The 24,128-nt window shown below is 49.7% G+C and overlaps 1 protein-coding gene across 1 annotated transcript; it reads right to left on the bottom strand.

Moving 5' to 3' along the window:
* Positions 1-1,997: 1,997 nt before the first annotated feature.
* Positions 1,998-21,436, bottom strand: CDR2L (cerebellar degeneration related protein 2 like). The gene is made up of 5 exons (XM_014878284.2): positions 20,937-21,436; positions 8,853-8,965; positions 7,315-7,463; positions 6,248-6,412; positions 1,998-4,746 (listed from the first exon to the last, which is right to left on the bottom strand). The coding sequence occupies exons 1-5, from the start codon at positions 21,013-21,015 to the stop codon at positions 3,861-3,863; spliced, it is 1,392 nt and encodes a 463-aa protein (XP_014733770.1). The 5' UTR covers positions 21,016-21,436; the 3' UTR covers positions 1,998-3,860.
* Between the last annotated feature and the right edge of the window lie 2,692 nt (positions 21,437-24,128).

The raw sequence follows: 24,128 nt of genomic DNA, 5'->3' as shown, positions 1-24,128 counted from the left end.
TTCTGAGTCCTGTAGTGCTGTTCCACTGCCCTTGTCCAAACTCAGCTGAAAACAAAACGCTTTAAGGAAAAAAACCCAGAGCTGTCAGAGGCAAACCATGCCATCTGGTGACCTTAATTTCTAACAGGGAACAGGTAAATATTTGTGATTTGTAGCCAGAGGGATGGGAAAAATACTCAAGGCAAGATGACTCATTTAGCAGCTGTTGTCAAACGTGTCTGGTGGTTATTGTGCAGGAACACCCTCCAAGGACAGTGCCACAGAGGGGCTGGGAAGGTCACACAGGTAAAGCCAGACCAGTCTAAAAGGACATTTGTCTGGTTTTGCTTCATTCTCATGCTGTGTTGGTCCACAGAGCCTTGGTAAAAAGCTGGGTGATCTCTGCTTGGATGGCTGGAAACTGCTCTCCCTGTCAGGCAGGGCTTGGGATGGCAAGGTCTGACTTTGGTGTGAGCCAAGAGAGCCAAATCTTTGGCATTCCAGCTGGAGAAATGAACTGCTTTGTCACCGGTCCTGGCTGCTGAAGCCACCTCAGCCCCTTGGGGGTCACTGGTGAGTAAATGCTGTCAAGAGCCATCCCAGAAACCTGAGGGAAAGGCTGAGGAGTCCAAGGATCTGGTCACTCCTTGTGTGAGTGAGGGTACAGGCTGTTAATGTAGGAGCAAAGTCCCTTTGAGGGGCCTTGCAGAAGGTCTCAGTTGCTGTAAGAGAGGGAAGATGCTGAATCCTTCCTGTGGGAGCTTGAGCTCTGTAAATCCCTTGGATTTGTGCTTCAAGTGGCCCCTCCCTGTTTATGACAACAGGTGCCCTTCTGAAGGGTTATTCCATATGGTGCTACAGTGAGAAGCCAGGCCAGATCTGATGGAACTGCATGTGTCTAAATGCCAGCTTTCAAATTCAGCATGCAGATAGTTGACAGGCTGTGCCCTTATTGATCTTACTGCTGTGAGCTGAATAGGGTCACTGATTTTGCCAAATTCTGAAATGAAGAATTATTTCCTGTGACTTTTCCTCATCCATTTTAATTGCACGCAGCAATTTTCCTTTCTGTCATGAACCATGGGGGTGTGCTGTTAAGTAACTGCTGCTCTCTGTTCCACCAGTTTCCCTGGCAGAGTTGTTGCTCAGCACTCTCTTGTTCCTTCTCAGTGGAGTTGTGTAGCTTTCCTTGGTGCTCCAAAAGCAATTGGAAAAGTTTAGATCAAAGGTGGCAAAACAGGCCAGAAGATGCTTATTTTCTCCTCCTCTGATCACTGAAAGCCTCACTTAAGGCAGGAATCAAGTGACTCTGACTCACACAGTCAATCAAGATGTCTATATGGCCACTAATATTTTTGGATGCAGAAGAAAATTGCTCTCAGCACTTTGCTGAACGTGCCACTGATACACAGCAGCTGTGCCTTTGTCAAGCCAAGTACTAATATCATGTTACTTACATCAGTCATTTTTGGATTTGTGGTTTGCAAAAAAGGCCAAAAGAAAAATAGGATTTGAATTGGGAGCTTAGAAATTGTGTGGTTTTACAGAGACTTCTGAGCTGACAAAAGAGGGGTTTTATTGCATGGCAGTGTTGGCAGTCCAAGTGCACAAAAATGTGTGTTATATAAATAATGCAGCAGAATAGTTCAGCATATTCTCTTTCCTTTCTGCAAGGGTGCCTGAAGCACTTTCTCGACCCAAATTGTACATGAAAATCAAAGAATTAACTCTTGTGCAGTTCTTAAAAGAACTGTAAGAGCTGTGAGAAAATTGGTGTTTCTTTGTATTTGAGAGGCAAATAGAGCATTAAAAAAGATATTTCATGTGTTGTGCACTTAACTGTGATGCTGATCCACATGAGATTGTTTAAAACAGAAAGTGAGGGTGACTCCCTTCCCACACCTTTGCAGCACCAACTGACTGCAGGGCAAACACTGCCTGGCTTAAACCAACACCACTACAAGTGCCAAGTCAACGGGGGGTGAATGCTCCCAGGAAATTAACAACACCTCTCTTGCTGTTGTTGTTCATTTTTATTTATTTTATTTTATTAGACAACTGCTTTCCATTATAAATAAATAAGGCATGAAGGTTCTCCATACTGTTACAGAGCTGGTAGCCGTAGTCGTGCATGCGGCTCCTGATGTGCCTGGGGCCGTGGGGCACCTGGAAATGCAGAGTGTGGAAGAGCAGAGCCATTGGTGGTTTTGAGGAGGAGACCTCTGGAGCAGGGGTGGTTTGCCCATCACACTCCTGCCAACTTACCTCTGTGGTTCTCACCTTAACAAAACAGGGCATTTTGGGGGGGTTTTCTGCATTAATTCCATGGGGAGTGAAAGAAAGGTTTCTCCTTGTAGCATCAAAGCCCTGGACGTGGGGGATAATTCCATTTGAACAGTCTTCCCCTTCCAAAGCCACATTCGCATTGCTTGGTTGCAAAGGTTCCAGCTGTTGGCCCAAGATTTTGGGATGTAAGCTGGTGAAAAGAAAATCCAGGTGTAGCTAATGGTTGCTCTAGGTGAGTACAGAGCAAGTTGCTTACATAGAATTGCTGGGTTTTGTGGCTCAATGCTCAGGGTGTTGCCTAAGCTGTAATGAGCTGCTGCTTCTCTGTCTAAAACACGTCTGACTGTACAAGGTCATCATCTAGTTCATGGAAACTGGAAACTGGTGATTCCTGAGACTGCAGCAGCCTTTTGGCTGCATGTTTGCATGTCTGTGGAAGCCAAAGTGAGGAAATTTCAGTGCTGGAAAGGGAACTGGAACATGAGAGGCGACAGTGTCTCAGCCAAGAAAGATTATTTTCAGCAGGAAGCTGAAATGTGTCCTCGTGGCTGGGGAGATGTTTGGAGCAGGAGTGAGGGGTGATGTGTGATCCATGCTACTGCCAGGGCCAGGCTTCTGACCCGGGAGATGCTGCATCCCCTGGCTTATGTGCCTGGCAGTCAGTTTTGTGAGCCCATGCAAGCTGATTTTAAGGGATTTGCTACGATGGGACAATGACCTCTTGAAGAGCACAGCACAGAGAGCTGGTACCCAGACCGTGAGATGAAAGTGTATCTCTGATATTGTAATAGCACTTCTTGTCTCGCTGTGGGAAAGCCCTGGGCGCTGAATTCCTACCAGGCATGGTGCTTCACCTGGTGTGAAATACCAGGGCAGACTTAAAAGCGAGTAAATCCCATATGCCTGCAAGGTCTGGAGAATGTGGACTGAAACACTGAGCAATGCTGATGGTGATGGAACAATCAGTTTCATGTTTCTCTTCAAGTTTTTCCAGTTGCAACTGAGCTTGCATTGTAAAGAGCTGAAAAACCTGACTGATTAGAGAATGGCTTAAGTAGCAAGACCATACTGCCCTTTGGGGAAGGCAGAGATAGAAGTCTCTTGGGTTCAAGTGTAGGTTCTCAGCCATAAAACCTAACTGAAGGATTGGGTTGCTGTGCTGGGGCAGCCCCTAAAGGTCTGATGGCTTTTTGTTTTGCTTTGAGATGCTGTACTCCAGCTGTGGCAGGATGCTGGAGGACATCCAGGCTTTTGCTTGCAGATAATCGGGCTGTAGGACAAGCTGAAAAAGGGTGGAGGGGGAGACTGGTTTCTTTTCTTTCATGGTGGAGTTTACATTGCTGTTGTGATGTCTGGCAGTGGCAGTAACTCATGCAGAGATCTGTCGTGTGGTTTCTGAAATCCTCTAACTACAATGTACAATTGTCCCAACGGGCTGTCCAGAGCTTAAAAAAGTGAGTTGGGTCCCTGTAACACATTCTCTTGCTTGCAGACCTCTCGAACCTTCAAAGCAGAGGGGCCACGTGGCATTTCCTGGGGCTCAAGAGAAGATGTGGCCGTTGCAATTGCACGTGGGAGCTGTGGAGAGCCAGGACTCATTTGCTGCTCTTGTTTTTCACCTTTGTGGCGTTGATGTCCGCTTTTGTTTTCTGGATGCGGGAGAAGATCTCCTTAAAAAGAGCTTTGTACTCGGGCTGGCTCTGCTCCAGCCGCTTGTCCACGGCCTCCACGTGTTTGCTGATGGTCTTTTCCATGGTTTTCCTCTCTTCCAGCTCATGCCCCTCTCCTCGGAAGTCCCTGAAGGAGCTGTCGCGGGAGATGGGCCGGGAGGTCTGGACGCCCGCGTGGCGCACGCTGTCCTTGTGCTGCCGGCACTTGCTGAGGAGCTCCTCGTACTTCTCCAGCAGGGCGTGGTACTGCTCGTCCACCTCGCGCAGGATGGACATGCCCCGCTTGCGCACGTTGTTGGCGTGCAGGGTGTAGTTGCCCTCGTGGCGGCTCACGGCGTCCTTGGCCACGATGGCGTTCAGCGCCGTGTCACTGCAGCTTTTCCGCACGGGGTGGTTCGGGGAAGGGGTCATGGACGTGCCGTGGCTTTTCCCTCCCTCCTCCTCGGACAGGTCGATGTAATCCGCTTCTGGGGCGTTGTTCAGCGGCTCGAGGAGGGCTTCGGACAGGTTGTCCTCTCTGCTGAGCAGGTACTTCTTGACTTGTTTCATCTGCTGCAGCTCCAGGAGCTCTGCCTCCAGCTCCTTGATGCGCAGTTTGCAGTTCTCCATCTCGCACACCCGCTGCTCCAGGTCCGAGTACTCCTGGATAACCGAGGTGTACTCGCGCTCCACCCTCTCCTTCCGCTGCTTCTCCTGGTTCACCTGGGATCTCAGTGAGTTCACCATGGCTTGGAGACGCTCATTCTCCCTCTCCAGTGGTTTCTGGTTGAATTCTGTGGAAGAGCTGTGGACCTGGAACGCGTCCTCATACCTGAAAGAGGAGAAAGATGCATGAGGGAGTCTGACCAAGCAGTACTCCCGTGAGGGATTTGTGTTTTATTATTATGTAAGTAGTTCCACTGATGTACAAAAAGGACATGAGCTCATGGAGTGAGATGTGCCTTTTCCATGTGCCAGGAGACTGCAGGGTGTGGCTCTTCTGGACACAGAGACAAATCTCTGTCCCACAGAACTTTCAGTTTTATTGGACAGCAGTAATAAAAGACAGGAGGCAAATGAGACCCTAGAAGGTAAAAGGCACATCTAGTTAACAGACAAGCCACCAGCATTGGAGTGAAGCAAGAATGAGTGTCCAAGTGCTACCAGTCTGAGCTGAAAGTAGGTGGCTTTGGGTTTTTCCTGCTAGAGTTCATCAGCTGCTCTCTGCACCATGGAGTTCAACAACTGCATATGCCAATAATCCCAGACCCACACAGCCAAAACCCTGAAGCACATGTGCTGCTGCGGGTGCAGCCCTGTGACTGGGAGGTGCTCTGGAGGGACTGAGGGAAGATTTACACGGCAAGGCAGACACAGATGTTTGGTAGAGGTGCCCCTTTTTCATTGCCTGGGAAGTGATAACAAGCACTTCCCCCTTCCCTTCGGGAATTTGAGTTTTCCTCCTCAGTGAAGCGCCCATGGCATCCTGTTTGTTTAGAGCAGATTGGAAAAGTGCAAGCTCCATGGCTTCCCCTGGGAGGCATGGCTGTGGTGGGGGCTATTGAACAAATTTCAAAGCACTGAAGGGCAGCCTGACCTTCAGAGCCAACTGTGGGGCTGCAAGGGGACCCAAGGGCTTTGGTAGGGGAGGAGAATGGGATTGAGAGACTGAGGGGAAAAGAACCACAGAGACATTAAGTGGATTTTGCTGGGGGTCAGATTATGGCCTGATTAACTTCCCCATTGCTGCTGCAGTGAAAATGTCTTTGGTTCGTATCCTCTGGCAGAGGATGCTTTCAGTAACAAAGTTTATTGATTGCTTATCTATTTAAAGAACCCTCTTTTGTGGACAAAGCTGAGCAAGAAATGCCCTCATGAGGTCAGTGAATTAACACAGTGGCCAGGTTTTGAGGAGGATTAAGGCTGCAGTAGTGCTGAAGGTGTTTGTACAACACTTGGCAGCACGTGGTGTATCCGGGTGTGTGACTGGTGATCCTGGAGAGTGCTGGAGTCACACGGCACAAAATGCACCATTTGAACTGGTTTTGGTGAGCTGGAGGTGCTGGTGCTGTGCTGGAAGGCAGCTGGAAAGGGAGAACGGGCTGTGCTGGTTTGGGAAGTATCACTGAGCCGGCTCTGCTTTGCCAACACCACCTTAGGCAGGTGGGTTGGTGAGAGAGCATCCCCCCTTCAGCTCCAGCCATGGATTTCAGGCTCTGATGCCCAACCTCTGTGTCTGAGCGTTTTCTGTGCATCCCCAGAGGAGCTCACCCACCACCTCCTCTGTTTGTGGGGAGCACTTTGGAGGGGTTGCCAAAGCCAAGGCTCCATACCTGGGGCTGGAGCACAGCTCCTTAAGGCAGGGGAAGGTGTGGATGGTTCGGCGCCGCTCCCTCTTCTCCCTCCGGATGCGGAGCTGCTCCAAGCTCCTCATTTCCTCCACCTGCTTCTGCAGCTCCTCCACCTGGTTCTGCAGCCCCTCGATTGTTTCTGTCAAGCTGCAGAGAGGGGAGGGAGCACAGGTGAGGAGTCAGGTGCTATAGGTTCCTAAAAGGCGTTTTTTACTCATAGAGAAATCCAGTCTAGGGAAGGTGCTTCCAGTTTCTAGCATGTGCCCTGGGATCATGACAGCACTTGTTTTTTGTTGGTCTTTCTCTGTATGGTCACTCTTGAATGGGGTTGGTTATAAAAAAGGGACTGGTGGATTGATTTGAGTCTTTCTATCCTCAAATCAGCTGGCTGAAAGAGTCACTTCTGGGACATAAGCACTACCCTGAAACATCTCTGCACTTGAAACAAGCATCTATTCCTTTTTTTTATCTTGTAGAGAAACACAGAGACTGGGCAGAAATTTTGTTTTGTTCTGTCTACAGGTAGTTTGTGAAACACTCTGCTCAGAAATTCCTTCTCCACACAGTTGTTTGCAAATGATACTGCATTACAAGGACATAGCTTAGGCTGTTGTTTCTAGGGATGACCTTGATCATGGGCTTGTTTTAGGAAAGAAATATTATTGATAAACTGGTGTTTCAGCATGGACTAGCCAGGGTTTCATGAGTTGCTGGATCTGTGCCTGGTGTTTCTTCAGGGCTGTGTACTGGGGATCTCCCTGATAGGATTATATGCCTTTTCTCAAAGGAAACACATCTGAGAGGAGGCTGCTGTGCCTCTCTCCAGGTAGCTTCACACAGTCCTTTATCCAGCCCTAATCCCAGGGATGTCTGTGCTGCAGCTGATCCCTGCTAACCAGCATTACTGCAACACACTTATGTTCTAAACAGCTGCAAAAGTGGGCTGATACAAAGAGAATGGCTCAAATAGCAATGACAGGCTGCACTTTGGGGCAGGGGAAAGGGGAGCTGAAGGCTCTTGGATCTTGAAGATCCAGGGGAGGCTGTACCACTGGATCTTCTGTTGGGAAGTCTTGCTTTCCAGCACGAGCTTCTGGTTAGCCAGCTCCAGGTCCCGTGCTGTCAGGTCCAGCTGCTCGTAGACTTTTGCGTGCTGTTCGTTCATCTGCCGCAGCATCTCCAGTTGCTTGGTCAGGTACTGCAAGGAAAAGTGAAGCATGAGCACTCCACATCCAAAAACCAGTTTTTTTCACAAGCAGAAATTCCTACAGCCTTTTCTTCTTCTGACAATGTGTTCTGTGGCTCTGCCTGGTTGAAGTCTCTTCCACAGATGAAATATTCATCCCCTCGACCACTGTAAATATTTTTGTGTCTAAAATACGAATGAACTTCCCTTGCCCTCTGTGAAGGGCACTAACCCCTCTCTCTCTCTATTCAGCTGCTTTATTATTCCCAGTACCAAAGAAAGTTGATATCCCTGGGACTGAAAGTTGACTGAAATTGGCCAGTTGGTTACTGGATCACCTGACAGATCGATTGCAGAAGCTGTGTTTCCTTGGGAGTTCAGGCTAAAACTCTGAGTCTGTGAAATATGAGGAGACCTGTGGTTTCTGTGGATTTGCACACCCTTTTCTGTAAGTCTGTCATTGCAAAATCTTATCCTCAGGAAACTAGGAGAGGGGCATCTACTCAGGTGCTCACTCTCAGCTGGGGCGAGATTCCAGATCCTATGGTGGATGTGCTTCTGACAGGCTGCTGGAGGGGGGATGGCTAAATCCATCCACTATTTCCCTCAAACATCAGCTGTCTGATCCCTGCAGCATCATGTGCTGCTCTTGTGAACTGGCAGCCCTCCTCTGCCCTGTGTCCTTTTAAATCAGGAGGTGTCCAATCTTTTTTAACTCACAGATCCCTAGAAGGTTTCCAGTGGATGAAAACCCTGCCAGGCACAGCAGGTTTAAGCCTCTAAGATCAGTTCTGTGAGCTCTTAGAAATACTGCCCTGACCCCACAGGATGCTTGAAATGGGGGTTTAGATTGGAGCTCTTGGAGAAAGAGCTATTTTATGCCTCTAACAAAGGGGACTGTGTTATGGGGGTGCCGAGGGACCAGCTGGGAACAAACGCGATTCTGAATCTCTGGGATCAAGGGAAAGCTGGAGCAGAGCAGAGAGAAATGAGTATGAAGGCTGATATATGCAGGGGAAGACTAAACGTGACCCAGATGCAGCCTGGTGCCAAAATCTGGTGCCGAAATCTGGTATGTACATCTGGACAGGGAGTGAGGATGTGAGAAAAGGTAAAATGCCAGTTAATGGGGAAATGAGACCCTCCCCAGGGCTGGGATGAGCTTTAATCCATCAACAGACTTTAAAATAGACTTTAAAACTCAAACAGACTTTAATCTGTCCTGCTTCAGGCACTTACAGAAGATACTTCAACTTCCATGCCCCACAGCACATCCCTGCCTTTCTGCTGGCATCTGAGCTGCTGGCACTGGTGGAAGTGCCCCTTTCCCACCTTCTCCCTTAGGTGACAGCAGTGGCCAAGCAGCCCCTGTCCCCACCTCTGTCCCGACTGTGTCCCTACCTCAATCTCCTGCACTTGCTCCTCGTTGGTGGCATACATCTGCTGCAGGGAGTCCTCCAGCTCTTTGTTTCGCTCCAGCAGTGTCTTCCCCAGCTCTGCAGCCAATTGCAAGTCTGAAAAGCAGAGGGACAAAGCTGCTGCACTTCCCACACTTCCATGGCTGGGTGTGGTGGGATCTCCCCCTGCCCAAAAAATGACCCCACACCAAGCACAGCAGCACATTTTTCATGGCTCTGGTTTTACTGGCACGTTTTGACCTGGGTGCATGCTCACAGAACATACAGGATCTGGCCTCTTGTCTTGCTGGGCTGCAGGAACAAGGGGAGGCCAAGCTCAGGACTCTGCAGCTCCTCCATGCAATGATGATTTGGTGCTTTGCTGGCTGCAAAACCCTCCTGCACGCTGTAACCAGGACCAGCCCAGGATCTGGGCTGTGGCAGATGCTCAGCACCTCCATCCCCTACTGCTGAGAAGGGCCCAGCACCCATCAGAATGGAGCAAAAGGTTGGTAAAGCCCTGCAGGGCCTTGGGGATGCTCTCTAAATGACATTATTATCTCTAACGAAGGGAGTGCCTTGCCTTCACTGTCAGGCTCCATCCATCACCTGCTAATAGACTGACAGGAGTAATAAAACCCTGCCTGGCCTGAGGGGGCTGGAGGCACCTTCCAGATGTGCTGCCCTGGCAGCACTGCAGCGGCCAAATCCAAGGCTCTTTCCTTGGGGCAGCTCCAGGGAAAGGATCACTTTGTGCTCACTCTCAGCCACCTCTAAAGACCCTTAGGAAGCTACTGAAATAGTTGGACTTCAGGAGGAATGCAGAGAAAAGTAGATGTTGACAGCGTGGTCAGTTTAAAATCCTGTTTTTGCTGCTGGGAAAAGAAAAAGCCAGCAGGCCCTGTGAATCCTGTGTTGGCCAAAGCTTGAGCACACAGGTGATGCTGTTTGTGAGGCTGGGACAGCCCAGGTGGCTCTGAGAACAGCCCTTTGCTTTCACACAGGAATTGGTTGTCTTATTAAAACCTGACTTTGAACAGGTGGGTTTCATTTTTCTTGGGGCTTCTAGAGGTAACAGCTCTTAGGACGGCAGAGTGGAAATCTGACCTTAATCCTTCCAAAAGGTAAGAAAATAGGTCCTGGTGTGTGTTATTGCTCTTTCTTCCCCTGGTTAGGTAATTAAGGATGCAGGATGTGAGGGGACCTGGGTCTTCTGCCCTGGCATTTTCTTAGCCTGTTGTAATGCTCCCCTCTAGTCTGCATCTAATGATGTGTTTTGCAAAGGCTTTGCTAGGGCTGAGAGTAGCTATAATTTTCTCCAGTGGTTCATTTGGCCATGCAGTTGATTGGGAAAGAGGGATACTTGGTCACTAAAATAATAAGAAAGGGAACCAGGACTCCTGGGATATATTCTGAGCCTGAGAAACTCCTGACCTCTCACACAGCACAAAACGAGGCTCACGCTGACCTTGGACACGAGTGCTTGCCAGGGGGTGAGCTGTAGTGCTGTCAGTGCCTGGGACAGGGCTTTCCTGATGGATAATGCTGGGATGTGGGATGTGCTGCTATGTTACTAGTTTGTGTGTTGCCCATGTTTCTTTCTGCTGGCTCCCCAGATGTGGTGCTGCCAACAGCTGCTCAGTATGTCCATGAATCTCCCTTTTCCATGGGAATGTGCTCTCCAGCTGTGCCCTGCATTGCAGGGTGTTATTATTAAAAGGGCTATGACCTTTTAAATTATAATCCTCTTCATTGCACAGTGACCCAGCCCGAGAGCTGCAGTTGCAGCTCTCCCTGCAATCAAATTATTGACACATTTCCCCGTGGACAGACCTCCTCCACCTATTTGGATTTTTCCAAGCACCAAATTTCCCTGGTTTATAAAGTGCCCTTGGGAGACCCGAGTGTTTGCTACACCAGCTGGGGCTGGGGGAACAGCCAGATGCCAGCAGTGATGAAGGATAATTTGTGCCTTTAAGCTGCTTGGGGCTGGGTTTAATGTCAGCACCACCTTGCCAGAGCCAGTGTTGTTGCTGGAGAGTGGCACCTTGGAAATCACATCCCTGGCAGCAAGCAGGGCCCCAGTGTGGAGGTGTGGAGTGAGAGGGCTCCGTGCTGTGCTCCAGGTAATGAGTGAAGTGTGTCCCCATCCCTGTGGATTACACTAGTGCTCTCCCACCATATGGCATCCAATTTAATCAGCTGGGGTTGAGTTAAGTGGATTAGGCAGTGCAAGATCCTGCATTGTAATTTAAAGGGCTCTGTCAGCAATAATTTAATGGGGGAAATGGGCAGTGTTTGGGGATGAGTGGGAAAGAGGAAAGAATGGGGCTGGGCTCTGAGGAGGAAATTGAGTCTTTGTTTCCATTTTGAGCATAAGGGCCTGGGAGACTCCAGGCTTGAAGGCCATGGGAGAATTGGTTCTTTTAGTGTCTTTTAACTGCCTCAGCCATTGTCACACACACTCCTTCACTCTCTGCCCGCCAGCCAAAGCATCCTTGGTAATCCTGTCTCATCCACCCCCTTGTGCCTGAGTCCTCTTCCCCACCTGTCCCTCCCACCAGCTTGTGGGGCTTGGGGAGGGAGGGGATGCTGTGGAAGTGCTTTAATGTCATCTTTAGACCAGATCCCTCTTGATCTTTGTACTAATTGTGGCTCTGCATGGGCTGAGGGAACACGCAGCTCCTCTCCACAGAGACCTTGGAAACCTGAGGCTGAATGTGAAATTTCACCAAGTTGTTTGGGGGAGAAAAAGAACTGTTTAGGAATTCAGGAATCCTTTCTACATAGTACTACGGTTTAGCTTATAGTTTTTTGTATTCCTCTTTGCTTCTCCACTGTCAGACCAGCCAGCCAGTGCTGAAGGACTTGCCCTAATTTAGCAGATATGCTGATGCCTCCCTTCCCCCTCCCCTTTGGATGCAGGAGGAGAAATAAAGTGCTATGTGCCCCATCCCTCCACATCCTGCCTGTGCTGAATGCATCACTGTGAAATGGCCAATGTTCAACTTCAAAAATGGGGTCTTGATGCTGCCAAATCCTATCAGCAGAGAGCTGTGGATGGAAACTGTCCCGGGCAGCACCAGCCTGGCGCCCTCTGGCTCCCTGCACTGCAGGCACTGATGTGACCCTTCTAATTAACACCAGCCAAGGAGACACGCTGTGTCGCCAGACAAAGGGTTCTGCCCCTGGAGCATGGGAGGGAGGGCTGGAGGCTGCATTTCTCTGAAAGCTTCCATGGGAAAGGCCTCTGAGCAAGGTGGGTGGGGATGGGAAGAGAGACCATATGGTGGGAAGGGAGCAAGAGCTGAATCGAAAAGCTGTAGCAGGTTGCCTTTGATGGAAAGAGGCTGAAGGACAAACTGCGGGGAGTTCCCTGATGGCAGCATCCTGTGACAGCATTACAGGCAGATGTTACCTGCCTGGGGCTGCAGCAGAGCTGGGTGCTTCTCCAGCCTTGACACGAGGCTCAGAGAGGACTTGGAGCCGTTTCTGCCTTCCCAGTGCTGGCCTGCATCTGTCTGAGCAGAGCACACTGCCACAGCCCTCTGGAGGGGTTTCTTCCCTCCAGCATCTCCTGATTGTGACTTAGGGAGAGCATAACCCTGGTGCCAGGCAGGTTTTGGCTGCTCTTGGCATGATGATGATCTGGTTGCTGTTCAGATGCTCCTCCTAAATGCAGCTTTCTGAGGAAGCCACCATCTGGTGCAGCTGCTTTGGACTTCCCCCCGTCATCTCTCTTGCAGCGAGGGATTCTCATGTTTAGGCTGTGAGAGAACACACTGGAGATGCTGCACTTGGCTCCTCACCTTTAATAAATCAGCCCTGTCCCTGTCCTGCAAAACCAGCAGCTTGCAGGGGGCACAGAAGTCCTTTGCTGTGTGGCAAAGATGAGCAAGGGTTTTTGGTTTTGCAGATCCTTTTCAGCTGAGCATGTATAAAGGAATTACTTGTGGCCCCTTCTTAAATGTGGGGCTGTGGAAAGGGCTGCTCCTGTCCTGTGCTGCACATGGTGAATGCATCTGCTGAAGAGCAGGCAGAAGTGTGGGAGGGTCTCTGGAGGAAGCTCAGGGTGCTTGTGAGCTGATGGATGGGGTACATTGAGAGTTAAGAACTGATGTTTAATGCTGTTGACGTTTAATTTAATGGCATTTGCTGTCTGCTCCATTACACATGGGTACTTAAAGTCAAGGGTGGGTGCAATTATTCCTTTCAAAGTCTAAATGAATGATGCTATGCTGGTTTACCCCAGGGTAGGGTATACTTGCTACTCATTTATTTTCTTTCATAGTTGCAAGGGATTGTGCTGTCTGGGTATATTACAATGAAGATCAGCTTCTGTATATCAATTACTGCTGCTCCATGGCAGGTGATGGAAGCAATCTCTGTACTTGGCCTGTATAAGGCATTGCAATGGAACTTGCTAGGGTGCAGGGAAGCAAATGCCATCTGGCAGCACCACAAAAACAACCTGAAAAAGCCTTTCCAACATGCCCATTCCACAGTGTTTCCCAAGGCCAGCCAGAGCTTCCAGATTCTGTCACCAGTGTTACTGCTGAGACATGGATTCCCCATCGCTTTTACACTGGCATAACTCAGACATTGCTGCTCACTTCAGCTTTGCACTTGGTGTTCTGTGTGCTCTTTGGGAGGATCTGATATTTTGGTGTAGTGGGGTGTTCCACAAAGGCAGGGCTTGCTCTGTAAAGCAGCCCCAAGGAAGCAGATGGGGAAAAGCCTCTGTTAGGGCTGGGTGAGAGCAAACAGGGCGCCTAAATCCCTGGCAGCACAGCTGCCTCCTCCTCTTCCTTCTCCTCCTTTCAAACTGTGGCTCTTGCTGGGCTGAGCTGATGTTGGTCACACTGGCATTTTTGTTACCCTAATGAGATTTGCTGGATTTCCTGCTTGGTTTTTTTTCTTCCTTTTCTTTCTCCTGTGTAATCTGTTACGTGCTCCTGTGCTGCTTTTTGCTGTGCAAGCCTCCCTGGGAGGGGTCTCAGGTGATGGCAGAGGGGTGTTTGGCAGGGGTCAAGCAAGCCCAGTGCACTAAGAACAGCTCCTTCCAGGCTTTCTTGAGCCCTCTGGGCAAAAGGAGTGGAAATCCCTGACAAGGGGCTCAGGGACATACTGTCTGTACTGCTCTGTGCTGCAGAGAAGCCCTCCAGCTCTCTCAGCCTCTGCTGCTCCCTTCCTTGCCTTCTATATTTTCAGTTCTATTTGATATTTCATCTATCAGCTCTCCTTTATTCTTCTCAGATGCTCACCAGACTTTTACAATTTAATTTATGCCTTTTCTTTCTTCCCTCTTATTATCCTGCACCCCAGATTCTCCCCTGTATATTAATGCTTGAGACCCAGGATGGTCACCTCAGACACAGAGAGCAGTCCCATCCCTGTGCCCACAGCAATTGCTGTGCTTTTTATCAAGTTGTTAGAGCATGAGAACACAGAGGATGTTATTAGACCATGGCTGAGCCCCCACCTGCATCTTTTCCTGCTGTTCTCTTATCTAAACAGCCTCAGTGCCTGTGTTTGCCTTATAGCCTAAAATGGTTTGAAAGAGCTTGGTGACTGGTGGCTCTGATAGTGCACCTGGATCAGAATGTCCTAAATCAATATATACAAGTGGGGCTGTTGAAGAGAAGGAGTGAAGAAAGAGGAGACAGAAAGGCAGCCAGAGCTTTCCTGTGTGTGCTCCTTCCCCGGGCAGCAAATCTTCTACGAATTAATTATGTTGGGTTGCAGAAAACCGTGAATAAAGGCTTCCACTCTTTTAAAGCTGAAGACACAGGCATGTGGATGGCTGCCATGTGGCAGAACTCCTCTCCCCTGTGTGTTCAGGGGGCAGGAGGTTGTAAGTGACACAGGATGGACAAGGAGGAAGGGCACCAGGGCGCTCAGCACAGTGCTGTGCACGTGCAGAGCCCCAAGCAAAGGTGCCCTGTGAAGGACAGGTCACTGTGCTCATGTGGCAGGGGATGGTGCCCACAGCACTGGGCTGCCACAGCTGTGTCAGTTCTCCTGCCCTGTTCCTGCTCACACAACATATTCCCCTGCTCTGAGCCATTTCCAGCCAACTCGGATGCCCTCGCTCCTCTCTTGCTGGGGGGAGGCAGGTGGGGCCACTGATACTGAGTGATTTGGACACTTGGGGATCAGCCATTCCAGCACAGCTGTCACTGTGCAGCTGTAGCAGCCCCCAAGACCCCTGTCAGCACTGCCACTGCTGGTTACTTCTGTCTGCTACCTCTTTTGCCCAGAAGCATATAGGTACATAGACCTTTCTTCCCTGTGTTACAGCTAAATGCAGAAACAGCCTGACCCTCTGCAGCAATGCCAAAAACCTGCTCACCCCTTCTCCAGCAACCTTTTTTGTTGACTTTGAAGAAAATTGTATCATCTTGGAGGGTCCTGCCCCACTACTGCTCCCTTCCCATCTGCTGCTGGGGAGTTCAGGAAGCCCTGTTCCTCCAGGTGCTCATCTCACAGCCCAGCTGCCTTGTGCCTGGCTATTGGCACAGGCTGGAGATGCTGCCCATGTGGGAAGAGATCCTGACCTCAGAGGAATGATCAGTGCTGTTTGTGCAGCTGCACAGGAAGAACATAGGGCTGTAACCTTCCAGTCTGAGTTTGTAGGGAAAGGGAGTGATGAAATACCTGATGTACTCTCAAAATTATGTTATGTCCACCACTAGTCTTGAGCAAGATGCAGAGCAATACTTCTTCTGGGGGCCCAACACTAAAACCAGTGTCCCTGACACAGTTCTGCTGCAAAGACTGATGCTCGTGGGGTGTGCTGTGCTGCTTCTTGCTCTGCCTCCTCCTGCAGACACCAGTGCTTGGCCACCACCTCCCAGTTCAGGTGCCTTCCCAGGACTCAACACTTCCTTGTGGACCAAGAAAACTTGGAAGGTGGCATGATCATTTCCCTGCTCTAACTGCTGGTGCTGCAGCTGTATGTTTGGAAGAGGCCGCCAGCTTGGACCTGGATATTACACACTAGAAGGTCTGAATTCTTCAGGGAGGAGGCAAATTAACTGAGCAGGGCCAGGGCAGCTGCACAACACATGGGATAGACAACAGTGACTTCCCAGAAAGCTGCAGAGGAACAGTCGCTTTTTGGAGAGATATTTGTTAACTGTTGGTTAAATACACGTGGAAAAAAACAAAAAACCCCATCTGTAACATAAAATCCCTTTGAAATTCCCAGCTGTGCAAAAAGCAGCAGTTGTGTAACATCTGGTCTTCCTTTGGGGTATTTTGTATTGGAGATACTTTCCTAAATTCTTGGCCCACATACCTGTTTTTGGGCAGATTAAGTAGAAGCTTTGGAATCCCTGAATGTGTGTTTGGTGTGAGCACACAGGTCTGTTGGAGCGAGATGAGGTTGGAATTTAGCACTATACTGCTCTGGGAAAGCCTTTTGGGAGAGGAGAGAGAGTGTGGGAGTGAGTGAGGAGTGCATTATCCTGAGTGCTGGCACTGCTTTTAGCAGGAGCAGGATGGGACCCTGGTACTGTCACTGCTCTAAGTGGTTCCTGCCTGTCACACTGAGTCAGTGCATCCACTCTGTCACCAGCCAGCACTGGCTAGTACAGGAGCAAAGAAAGAGGATTGGAAAATGCTGGGGTGGGGGTCAGGCTCCATGTGCAGGGTGTTAGTGGCCGGTGCTTTGGCTCCCAGTCCCTCAGGCTCAGAGCAGCTGGGAGAAAACATCCTTCAGGATTCAGACCATAAATCCTTTGTGCATGCCCTTGCCAAGGAGAATTGCCACTGTTAACTGATTGTTTCAGGATGGGAGATACAGAAAACGCTGAATTTTTTTGTTTGTTTTTGGGTTTTTTTCAGGTTTTTTTTTGGTTTTTTTTTTTTTCCCTTTCCTGCAGTTCCTCTAATTTGGCTCCCTCCCACAGCTGGAACTATGTGCCTGAGCTCAGCAGATGTGGAGAGGAGCTTCTGGTCTCTCACTAAAGTTGCTGTGTGGGGCTTTCTTGTGCCCCTTTTTCTTGCTGCCTCATGTACCAGGGGAATTTTCACTCTAGGAAAATACATCTATATATATATTTTTTTTTTCCTCACATTTGGAGCCTCTCATCACTTCTTAGACTAACCTGTCATCTTATTTCCTTGTCTCCTGTGACTTTTCTAGTCCCTCTTGTCATTCCTAAGCAGCTCAGCAATTAGTCACTGAAAACTTTCCACTTCCATAAGCTACCTTCTCTACTGTACTGCTAAATAAATAAGTGGCTCAGCTACTGCAGGCAAAGCTCTGTCCTTCTGGCTTGCCTCTGGGGAGGGAGGGAGGGTAGATGACTGCTGTGCTCCTGGAGGACAGGCAAGGTGTGTGCCTTGTCCCTGCACTGCTGGGATAATTGCCTCATGAGGGGTAGAATATAGAGTTTCACCAGCTCCCCTGTGCAGTGAATGCTTTGGGATCCAATGCCAGGATCTGGTCACTGGAGCACTGGTGACCCTGTGTCTTTACACGGATGAGTTGGCAGTGGTGCAAGCTCAGCACTTTGTGTCATTTTCCTTCTTAGTACTCAAGCAATCAGATGCTTGGCAAGAGGAGGAGGAATTAAAAAAGATCCTTAAATCTGGAGACCTTTAGAGGTTACAGCTGTAGTGTCCTAAGCCTGCAATGCAGATGGTTTGGCCCAAACGTTTCTATGGCTGCCCAGGAGGACAATTGGTCTCACAGTGGCAATGAGGTGTAGTGCTGGTTCTTGCACTCCCTCTGGTCTTGCTGCCTATCTCAGAGCAGTGAGAGGCTGTTTATTGACATGGGAGGAATCATCCCACACTTACAGAATCCTAGAATATGATGACTTGGAAGGGACCCACCAGGATCATCAGGTCCAACTCCTGGCCCCATGCAGGACACATGAGAATTGTCCCATGTACCTTAGACTATGGTTGGGTCCAGAAGGGTGGCTTTGAGAGGCCTCCTCTTGGGCTGCACTCTGCTCTGAGACCTGAATGCTGGCAGGGGGATAGGGAGGCTGGGAAGATCAGGGAATGCAGTGGGATGACTGCAAGGAGGATTTATCTTGTGAGATTGCTGCGGGGGAGATGAAGGCTGGAAGTGGCTGGCAGAGCTGCTGGGTCTATTTGGATCCAGATGCAATTGAATTGGCACACCAAGCACAAACAGCCCTCCCAAACACAAACGCTCCTGATGAACAGGAAAGGTGCCCCCACTTATCCGCAGCTCAGGCTCTCTAATTTTAGCTCATTCATTCTCCTGGGGTCTGGCTGCACGTAGGCTCTGTGCGCAGGGTGTGATGCAATTGTAGCCACATCATCAGTTCTCAACAGCTGGAAAAAGGTTCACCAGAATTTTATCCTGGTTTTAACACTTAGAAGCACAGATTCCCTGGCCCATGAAAGGTGGCTGGACCAAAGCAGCACTGGTACCTCTTCATGCTTACAAAGCAATAAGCTAAGTCATGGTATGAGGGAATTGCAGCTCCATTTTTACCACTTTCCTCAAATCAGAAAGCCTCCTCAGAAGCAAATCATTGCAAAGGAAACCTCACAGGACACTGCTGCTGTTACCATGTCATTGCTGAGGGTCCTGGCTGGGATTTGAGTCTCTGCTTCTATGTGCTAAGGCATCTTGGTACAATGCCTTGAGCCACAGAGTGTTACAGTGAAAGAGCATCTGAAAGGCACTGGCTTAATTTGTACAAGGCTGGAAGGACCTCGAGGCTGGGGACCAGATCTTGCTGCTTCCAAAGCATGTGGTGGATGCACCCAGTTGCTGTGGACACTTCAGGGGAAAGAAAGAGTGATTGGGATTTATTATTTTGAAAAAATTAGTTATTTTGGGAAGGTGAAGCTCATGGAGGATGACAAAGAAAGTAACAGGTGCTTGGTGTGGAGCTGGTGGCATGATTTCCACTCCAGTGCTAAAATGGTTAATTAACATAATTATCACAGAGCTCCCAGTTAAGCCATCTGTTGCTTAGCAAACAGTTTTGGATGTAAATGTAATAAATATTTGATGATGCTGTGAAATGACGATAAAGGCCCAGCAAACAACTGGTTCACAGAAGAACCTTCTCTGCTCTCCTATCTTGGATTGTTCCTTGTTTCTCCCACCCCTTGCTCCTAAGGAATGGTCTTTAAGCCTCTGCTTTTGTCCTCTGCCCTCCCGGTGCTGCTGCCAGGCGTGGGTTTCTGTTCGACCCTGGGCTCTTGGCATGCCAATCCTCTTAGTAACGCCTCTAATCGTGCCATGCTGGATGTATTGTGCTGTGCTTCCACCCCCCATTCCCAAATCAACAGCTCCATGGCTGTGCCGCCACCAAAGACCTCTGGGTGTCATGCAAAGGCACTGTGTATGTGGACAAAGTCTAGCACTGTCCTCTGGGATGCTTTGTGCATCATGCAAATTAATTACGGCTGTAATTACCCCGTAGGACCTTTCCATTTGGCTGATTCCAGTTAAAGCCTTTTCGCATCTCTCCTTGAATTTGTGCAAGCCTGTGCAGCCCCTATTCATACACAGGAGGCTGCAAACCCACAGCTGGGCTTTGTTTTGGGTTTGTGTTTTCCTCCAGTTCTGTATGTGCTCAAAAGTGGAGCCCATAGCCAGCATCAATCCATCATTGGGAGACAGCCACTCTGTTTCTAGGCTGTTGGGACAGAGCTGGGAACCTGGCCTGCAGTGGCAAGGTGCTTTTATTGTTGTGAGCCAGTACAGTGCCAGTGCTGACTCATGAACCTGACACCAGGGACAGCATTAGGCTAAAAATCAATTGGTCCCACGTTGTTCCTATATTCATCCCTAGTTCTGCTGTTCCTCAGCCTGCATCCCACCCCTGGACCAGTGCCCAGGCCCCTTGTGAGCCATGGGAAGACGTCACCCAGAAATGTGAATTTCTGAGCACTCAAAGGCTGCACTGTTTATCCAGCGGATAGTTTCATCTCTGTGCTCTTGGCTTTGTTTGAGTGTTGTGTTTCAAAGAACAGGGCCCAGTATCCCACTACTTCCTGTCAATTGAGAAATTGGGGTTAAAGCCCAGCTGTGCCAACCCTTGGGGGACTGGTTATCATTCCTTGCTGGGCCCCTGTCCTGCAGCTGAAATTGTCTAAACTTCAAATCATGACATAACGTCCTGGAGTGAGGGTGGGCTGAGGCACTGCAGCTGGACTGCACACCCCTGCTGACAGCCAGCTGGGAAAAGCAAATATAAAACTGTACCTATAGTGCAACGTGCCTGAGGAGAACTGTGTTTAGGTAGGAATGATTTTTTGCTATGCCTTGGCAAATCAGTTCCGTTCATTCCTGGTCCTGAAATGGGACTTCTTCCAGTTATTTACTTACTGCATGTTGACTCAAAATATTAAGTTAAGAAAAAGAAAATTTAAAATAGCTCCAAATACAGGCACCAACTGTCCAGCCTTATGGTAAACATTCAATTGAACTAGGTACAGTTACTTCAAAGCAAACTAAGGAAGTGAACGTTTATCTTCTAACAAGGCTTTTTTTGCTGTTTGAAACTTGGCCTTGATTTTTTTCTTCTCCTCCCATATTTCTCCTGGTTTTATGGCTGATTGGAAAAATCTCCTGAAGTAATTAGGTGACTGAGAAGCTGAAGATCCCGTTGGATTTGGGCTTGGACAGCAAAAGCTTTTGAGAGAGACTTTCAGCATCCTTAGCAATACATTATTTCCCATGTATTAATTTCTAACTAATGTGCCTGGTAACTCTACCTTAGACTGCTCTGAAATAAAAGCAGTGCCATAACTACCCCTGTTTGATCCTGCCTGCAGCAAGTTTTTTGGGGAGCCAGCTTCCTTGGAGATTTAACACAACAAATTATTTACTGCCCTTGTGCTTAGGACAGCTCTGGGCTCCCTGCCTCTATCTATCGGCTTTAAACTTTCCTCGGCCAGGAGAGCGGTTTGGAGCAGCAGACCCGAGATTTGCCGCTGCAGGATGAGGCAGTGGCTTTGCCAAGCAAATAGCGGTCCAGAGAGAAGGGATCGCACCCTCCCGTCCCGAGGTCTGCCCGTTTTCTTGCCCACCCATCCCCTGGCCTGCCATCCCTGGCAGCTTGCGGCGTGCCCCCATCCTTACCCTGCTCCAGGTCCTGCTGGTCGTACCAGGGCTCCTCTTCCTCGCTCTGAAACTCATCCATCCTGTCGGCGCTCAGCATTTAGCACCAGCGGCCCGGGGAGACACGCAGCATCCGCCGAAGGGGGGCCCGGAGCCTCCGAAGCGCGGAGCGGGAGGGATGCGGGGATACGGGCGGGGATACGGGCAGGGATGCGGGCGGGGATGCGGCCTCGGTGCCCCGGCCGGGCCGGCAAGGAGGAGGTGACACGACGTGGCAGCCGGTGCCTGGTCTCTGCCCCGGCTCTGCGTGCCCGGAGGGGCGGCTTCCTCCTGCCTCCAAGGCCGGGGGGGGGCTCCGGAGCGGGGGATGCAGCGGAGACGTGGCGGCCGGGGCGGGGGGGCACGGCTCGCACGGGGCTGGGGGATGCACAAAGGAAGGAAGAGGGCCCGGCGCAGCCAGGCAGATCCTCGCTCCGCAGCTCGGTGGGGACCTCTAGCATGGAAATGCTGCAAAGAAAACCGGCGAGAGGGAAGGGGGAGGCGAGGAGAGACCGGCCTCCTTCGCCTCCTTCTTCTCCGCCTCCTTCTCTCCGCCCAGCGCTGCCGCGGACAGCGGGGCGGGCGCGGGGCTGCGGGGAGCGCAGCGCCCGGTGCCAGGGTGGGGCTCGCCCGGGCTGCGAGGAACGGGACAAGGGAGCAGTCCCGCTGTCCCCCTGCTCTGTCTCTCCCGGCTGGGAACTCTGCCAGGAGCAGGGCTTGCGGTTGGAATGCCGTGCCCTGGCCTTGCCGTGGGCTTCACAGTGACTTGGGGCAATTGTCGGGACCTCTCAGTGAGGGTTTCAGTGCCTGCTCTGCCTTGCTGGATTTGTGCGGGTTGTTCTTCAAGAAGACAATCCACCCCCCTTAGCTGGGGCTGTAAAAGGGGACACCCCATACAAACAGCCCCACAGCATTTCCTCAGTGTGGTGTCTTCCTCCGACTCTTTTATTTTGCACTCTGATGGGAAATCAGTGACTCTAATGCGGGTTCTTCTCTCCTATTTCTTATCTTTGTGAAGGGTGGAATGAGTTTAAAATTCAAGGACATCAGGATTTATAGAGTACTGAGGAGGAAATGTGTCTGTTACATATAAGTAAATTCAGAAAAATCTTGGGATTTTGGTGCTTTCCACCTTAATGGAATAAGGGCTAGAGATGATGGTCTTCCTCCTAGCTGAAGTTCTAAGGGAATTTATTTGTGCTTGTCAGCCCTGGAATCTATCAGAGATTCTAAGATCCAAATCAACTTCTGTGACAGTAACAGTGGGTTTAGATAATGGTATTTGTTGGTGGTAAGGGTTTTTTTTGTTTGGTTTTTTGTTTTGGTTTATTTTTTCCTTCTGTGTGGTGGAACTCCACGGATTTATATATGATCGCATCATCTTGCAGTGGTGCCTACAAAAAAGGCAATATAAAGTGTCTACACAAGAGCAGCAGACTGTGCATTTAGAAAATATGGGATTTGTGTCAGAAAACTCTATCCAATCCAGCAGTGACAGGCAGCTGGGAGCCCCTGGATGATTAAAGCAAAGGCTAGTACTCAGCTCTTGTGTACAGCAGCAGAGGAGGGGGATAAAGATTGGAATACGAGAGGAATTATAGGCTATTCCTCTTCCCCTTTTCTCCTCATAGACCTCTCCATCACATATTTCACACATTCTGAAAATTCAATAACTGCCTGGAAAGTCTGCCTTAATACAGTCACAGACCAGAATCAAGGAGTCTTTTTAACCTGGCATTTTTGCTGGCATAACTCAGCAAAAATAATCAAGCACTTCTGGTGTGTCTGGGAGAAAGCCATCTCTAGGTCTTAGATATTTTTCTAAGCAATTTTAACACAGAAATGGGAAAATCTTAACTTTCTCACGCCTGTTGAAGAGTCATGTGGACAATGCCCTTAATGACATGCTTCAACTTTTGGTGAGCCCTGAAGTGGGCAGGCAGTTGGACTAGAGCTCTTTTATTATTTGTGAGAGATAATGGCTTTTGAAAAGTATTCTGCTCCTAACAATAAATTCTTATAATTTATCTGTATATTGTAGCCATATTGAGTGCTTGGGTGCAAAGCCCCAGGCTGTTTGGCAGCAAGAGCCAAAATCATTACATGATTTTGTGAAAACAATTTTTCTGTAGGTTTTACCAGAATGTCTCAGATCTGGTATGTCATTCAGTCGAATCAAACATCGCTCCTGTCCAGGTTATATGCCAACAAATGAGAATTCCCACAGTCTGCCCCAGCTGGAGAGTCAGCACACTGCTTTCTTTTGCAGGACGATTGGAATTACCTCACTTCCTCTGAAGAAAGGAGGTTTGCAGAGCTGAGCATGTGAAATGTAACTCAGGGACACCAAAAACACCTGCTTGCAGTTCACAGAGCTGCTTAGAACAGAAACCCGCGACGGTGGCTTCAAAGACAACACTGAATGCCCTCAAACATCTGCTTTGAGGTGTTCAGTGAGTGCCAAATCCTGAATTCCCAGTACCCAGGGTTATAAAACGTACTCTCCTGTATGTGGGTGGAATTTCATTAGGGTTAATGGGCCACCGCATGCAATGAGCTCCTCATAAGGTGCTGTTACAAGCGTGCTTGTTCCTGGCTCCTTTCAACCCAGGGCTAGGGACAGACTGCAGCTGGCTCTTGTCCTGGCATCCTGCTTGCACCCCTGGACCATCTAGGCTTGGGACCAGGCTCTGAGAGTGGCCGGTGATGGCTTGACAGAGCTGTCACTGGGCTTGTGCCTGGCAAAAGAGCACCAGGGGACAAAGGCTGCGGGCAGAGGAATGGGAAAATGGGAAAGAAAAGGAGAGAAGCAGAGCAGAGGCACTTGATGCAGGGATAAGGCAAAGGATGGAGCAGAAGAGAAGGGATGTAAAGGAAAGCGCAAGGCAGAGAAGGCGGAGGGAGCTTATGCAGGAGGGGATAGCGAGGAAGGAGAAATGAGAAAAGCCGTGCTCTGCCGTGAGTGGAGATGAGGCAGGAGCTGCGGGGACCACGGCCGTGGCGAGCAAAGTGTGGGAGGGAAGAGAACGGATGGAAGTGGCTGCGAGGAGGAGAGCAAGAAGGAAAGGGTGAAGCGGCGGACGGATGACAGGCGGAGGTGGGAAAAGGGAGGCGGCGGGGCGGGATGTAGGGATGGAGAGCTGGCGGAGGAGGAGCCGCGGGCGGAGGGAGGGA

Source organism: Sturnus vulgaris, chromosome 20, assembly GCF_052056855.1.
Source record: "Sturnus vulgaris isolate bStuVul1 chromosome 20, bStuVul1.hap1, whole genome shotgun sequence".
NCBI classification, from domain to species: domain Eukaryota; kingdom Metazoa; phylum Chordata; class Aves; order Passeriformes; family Sturnidae; genus Sturnus; species Sturnus vulgaris.
Note: the sequence above shows the minus strand (reverse complement) of the source record. Positions and strands in the feature narration are given on the sequence as shown.

Excerpts from the sequence above, each read along its gene's own strand:
- CDR2L (XM_014878284.2), bottom strand. The coding sequence starts at position 21,015 with ATGCTGAGCGCCGACAGGATGGATGAGTTTCAGAGCGAGGAAGAGGAG. Across the intron at positions 6,413-7,314 it reads TCCCAACAGAAGATCCAGTG|CTTGACAGAAACAATCGAGG; the intron begins GTACAGCCTCCC and ends CCCTCTCTGCAG. Across the intron at positions 4,747-6,247 it reads GAGCTGTGCTCCAGCCCCAG|GTATGAGGACGCGTTCCAGG; the intron begins GTATGGAGCCTT and ends CTCCTCTTTCAG.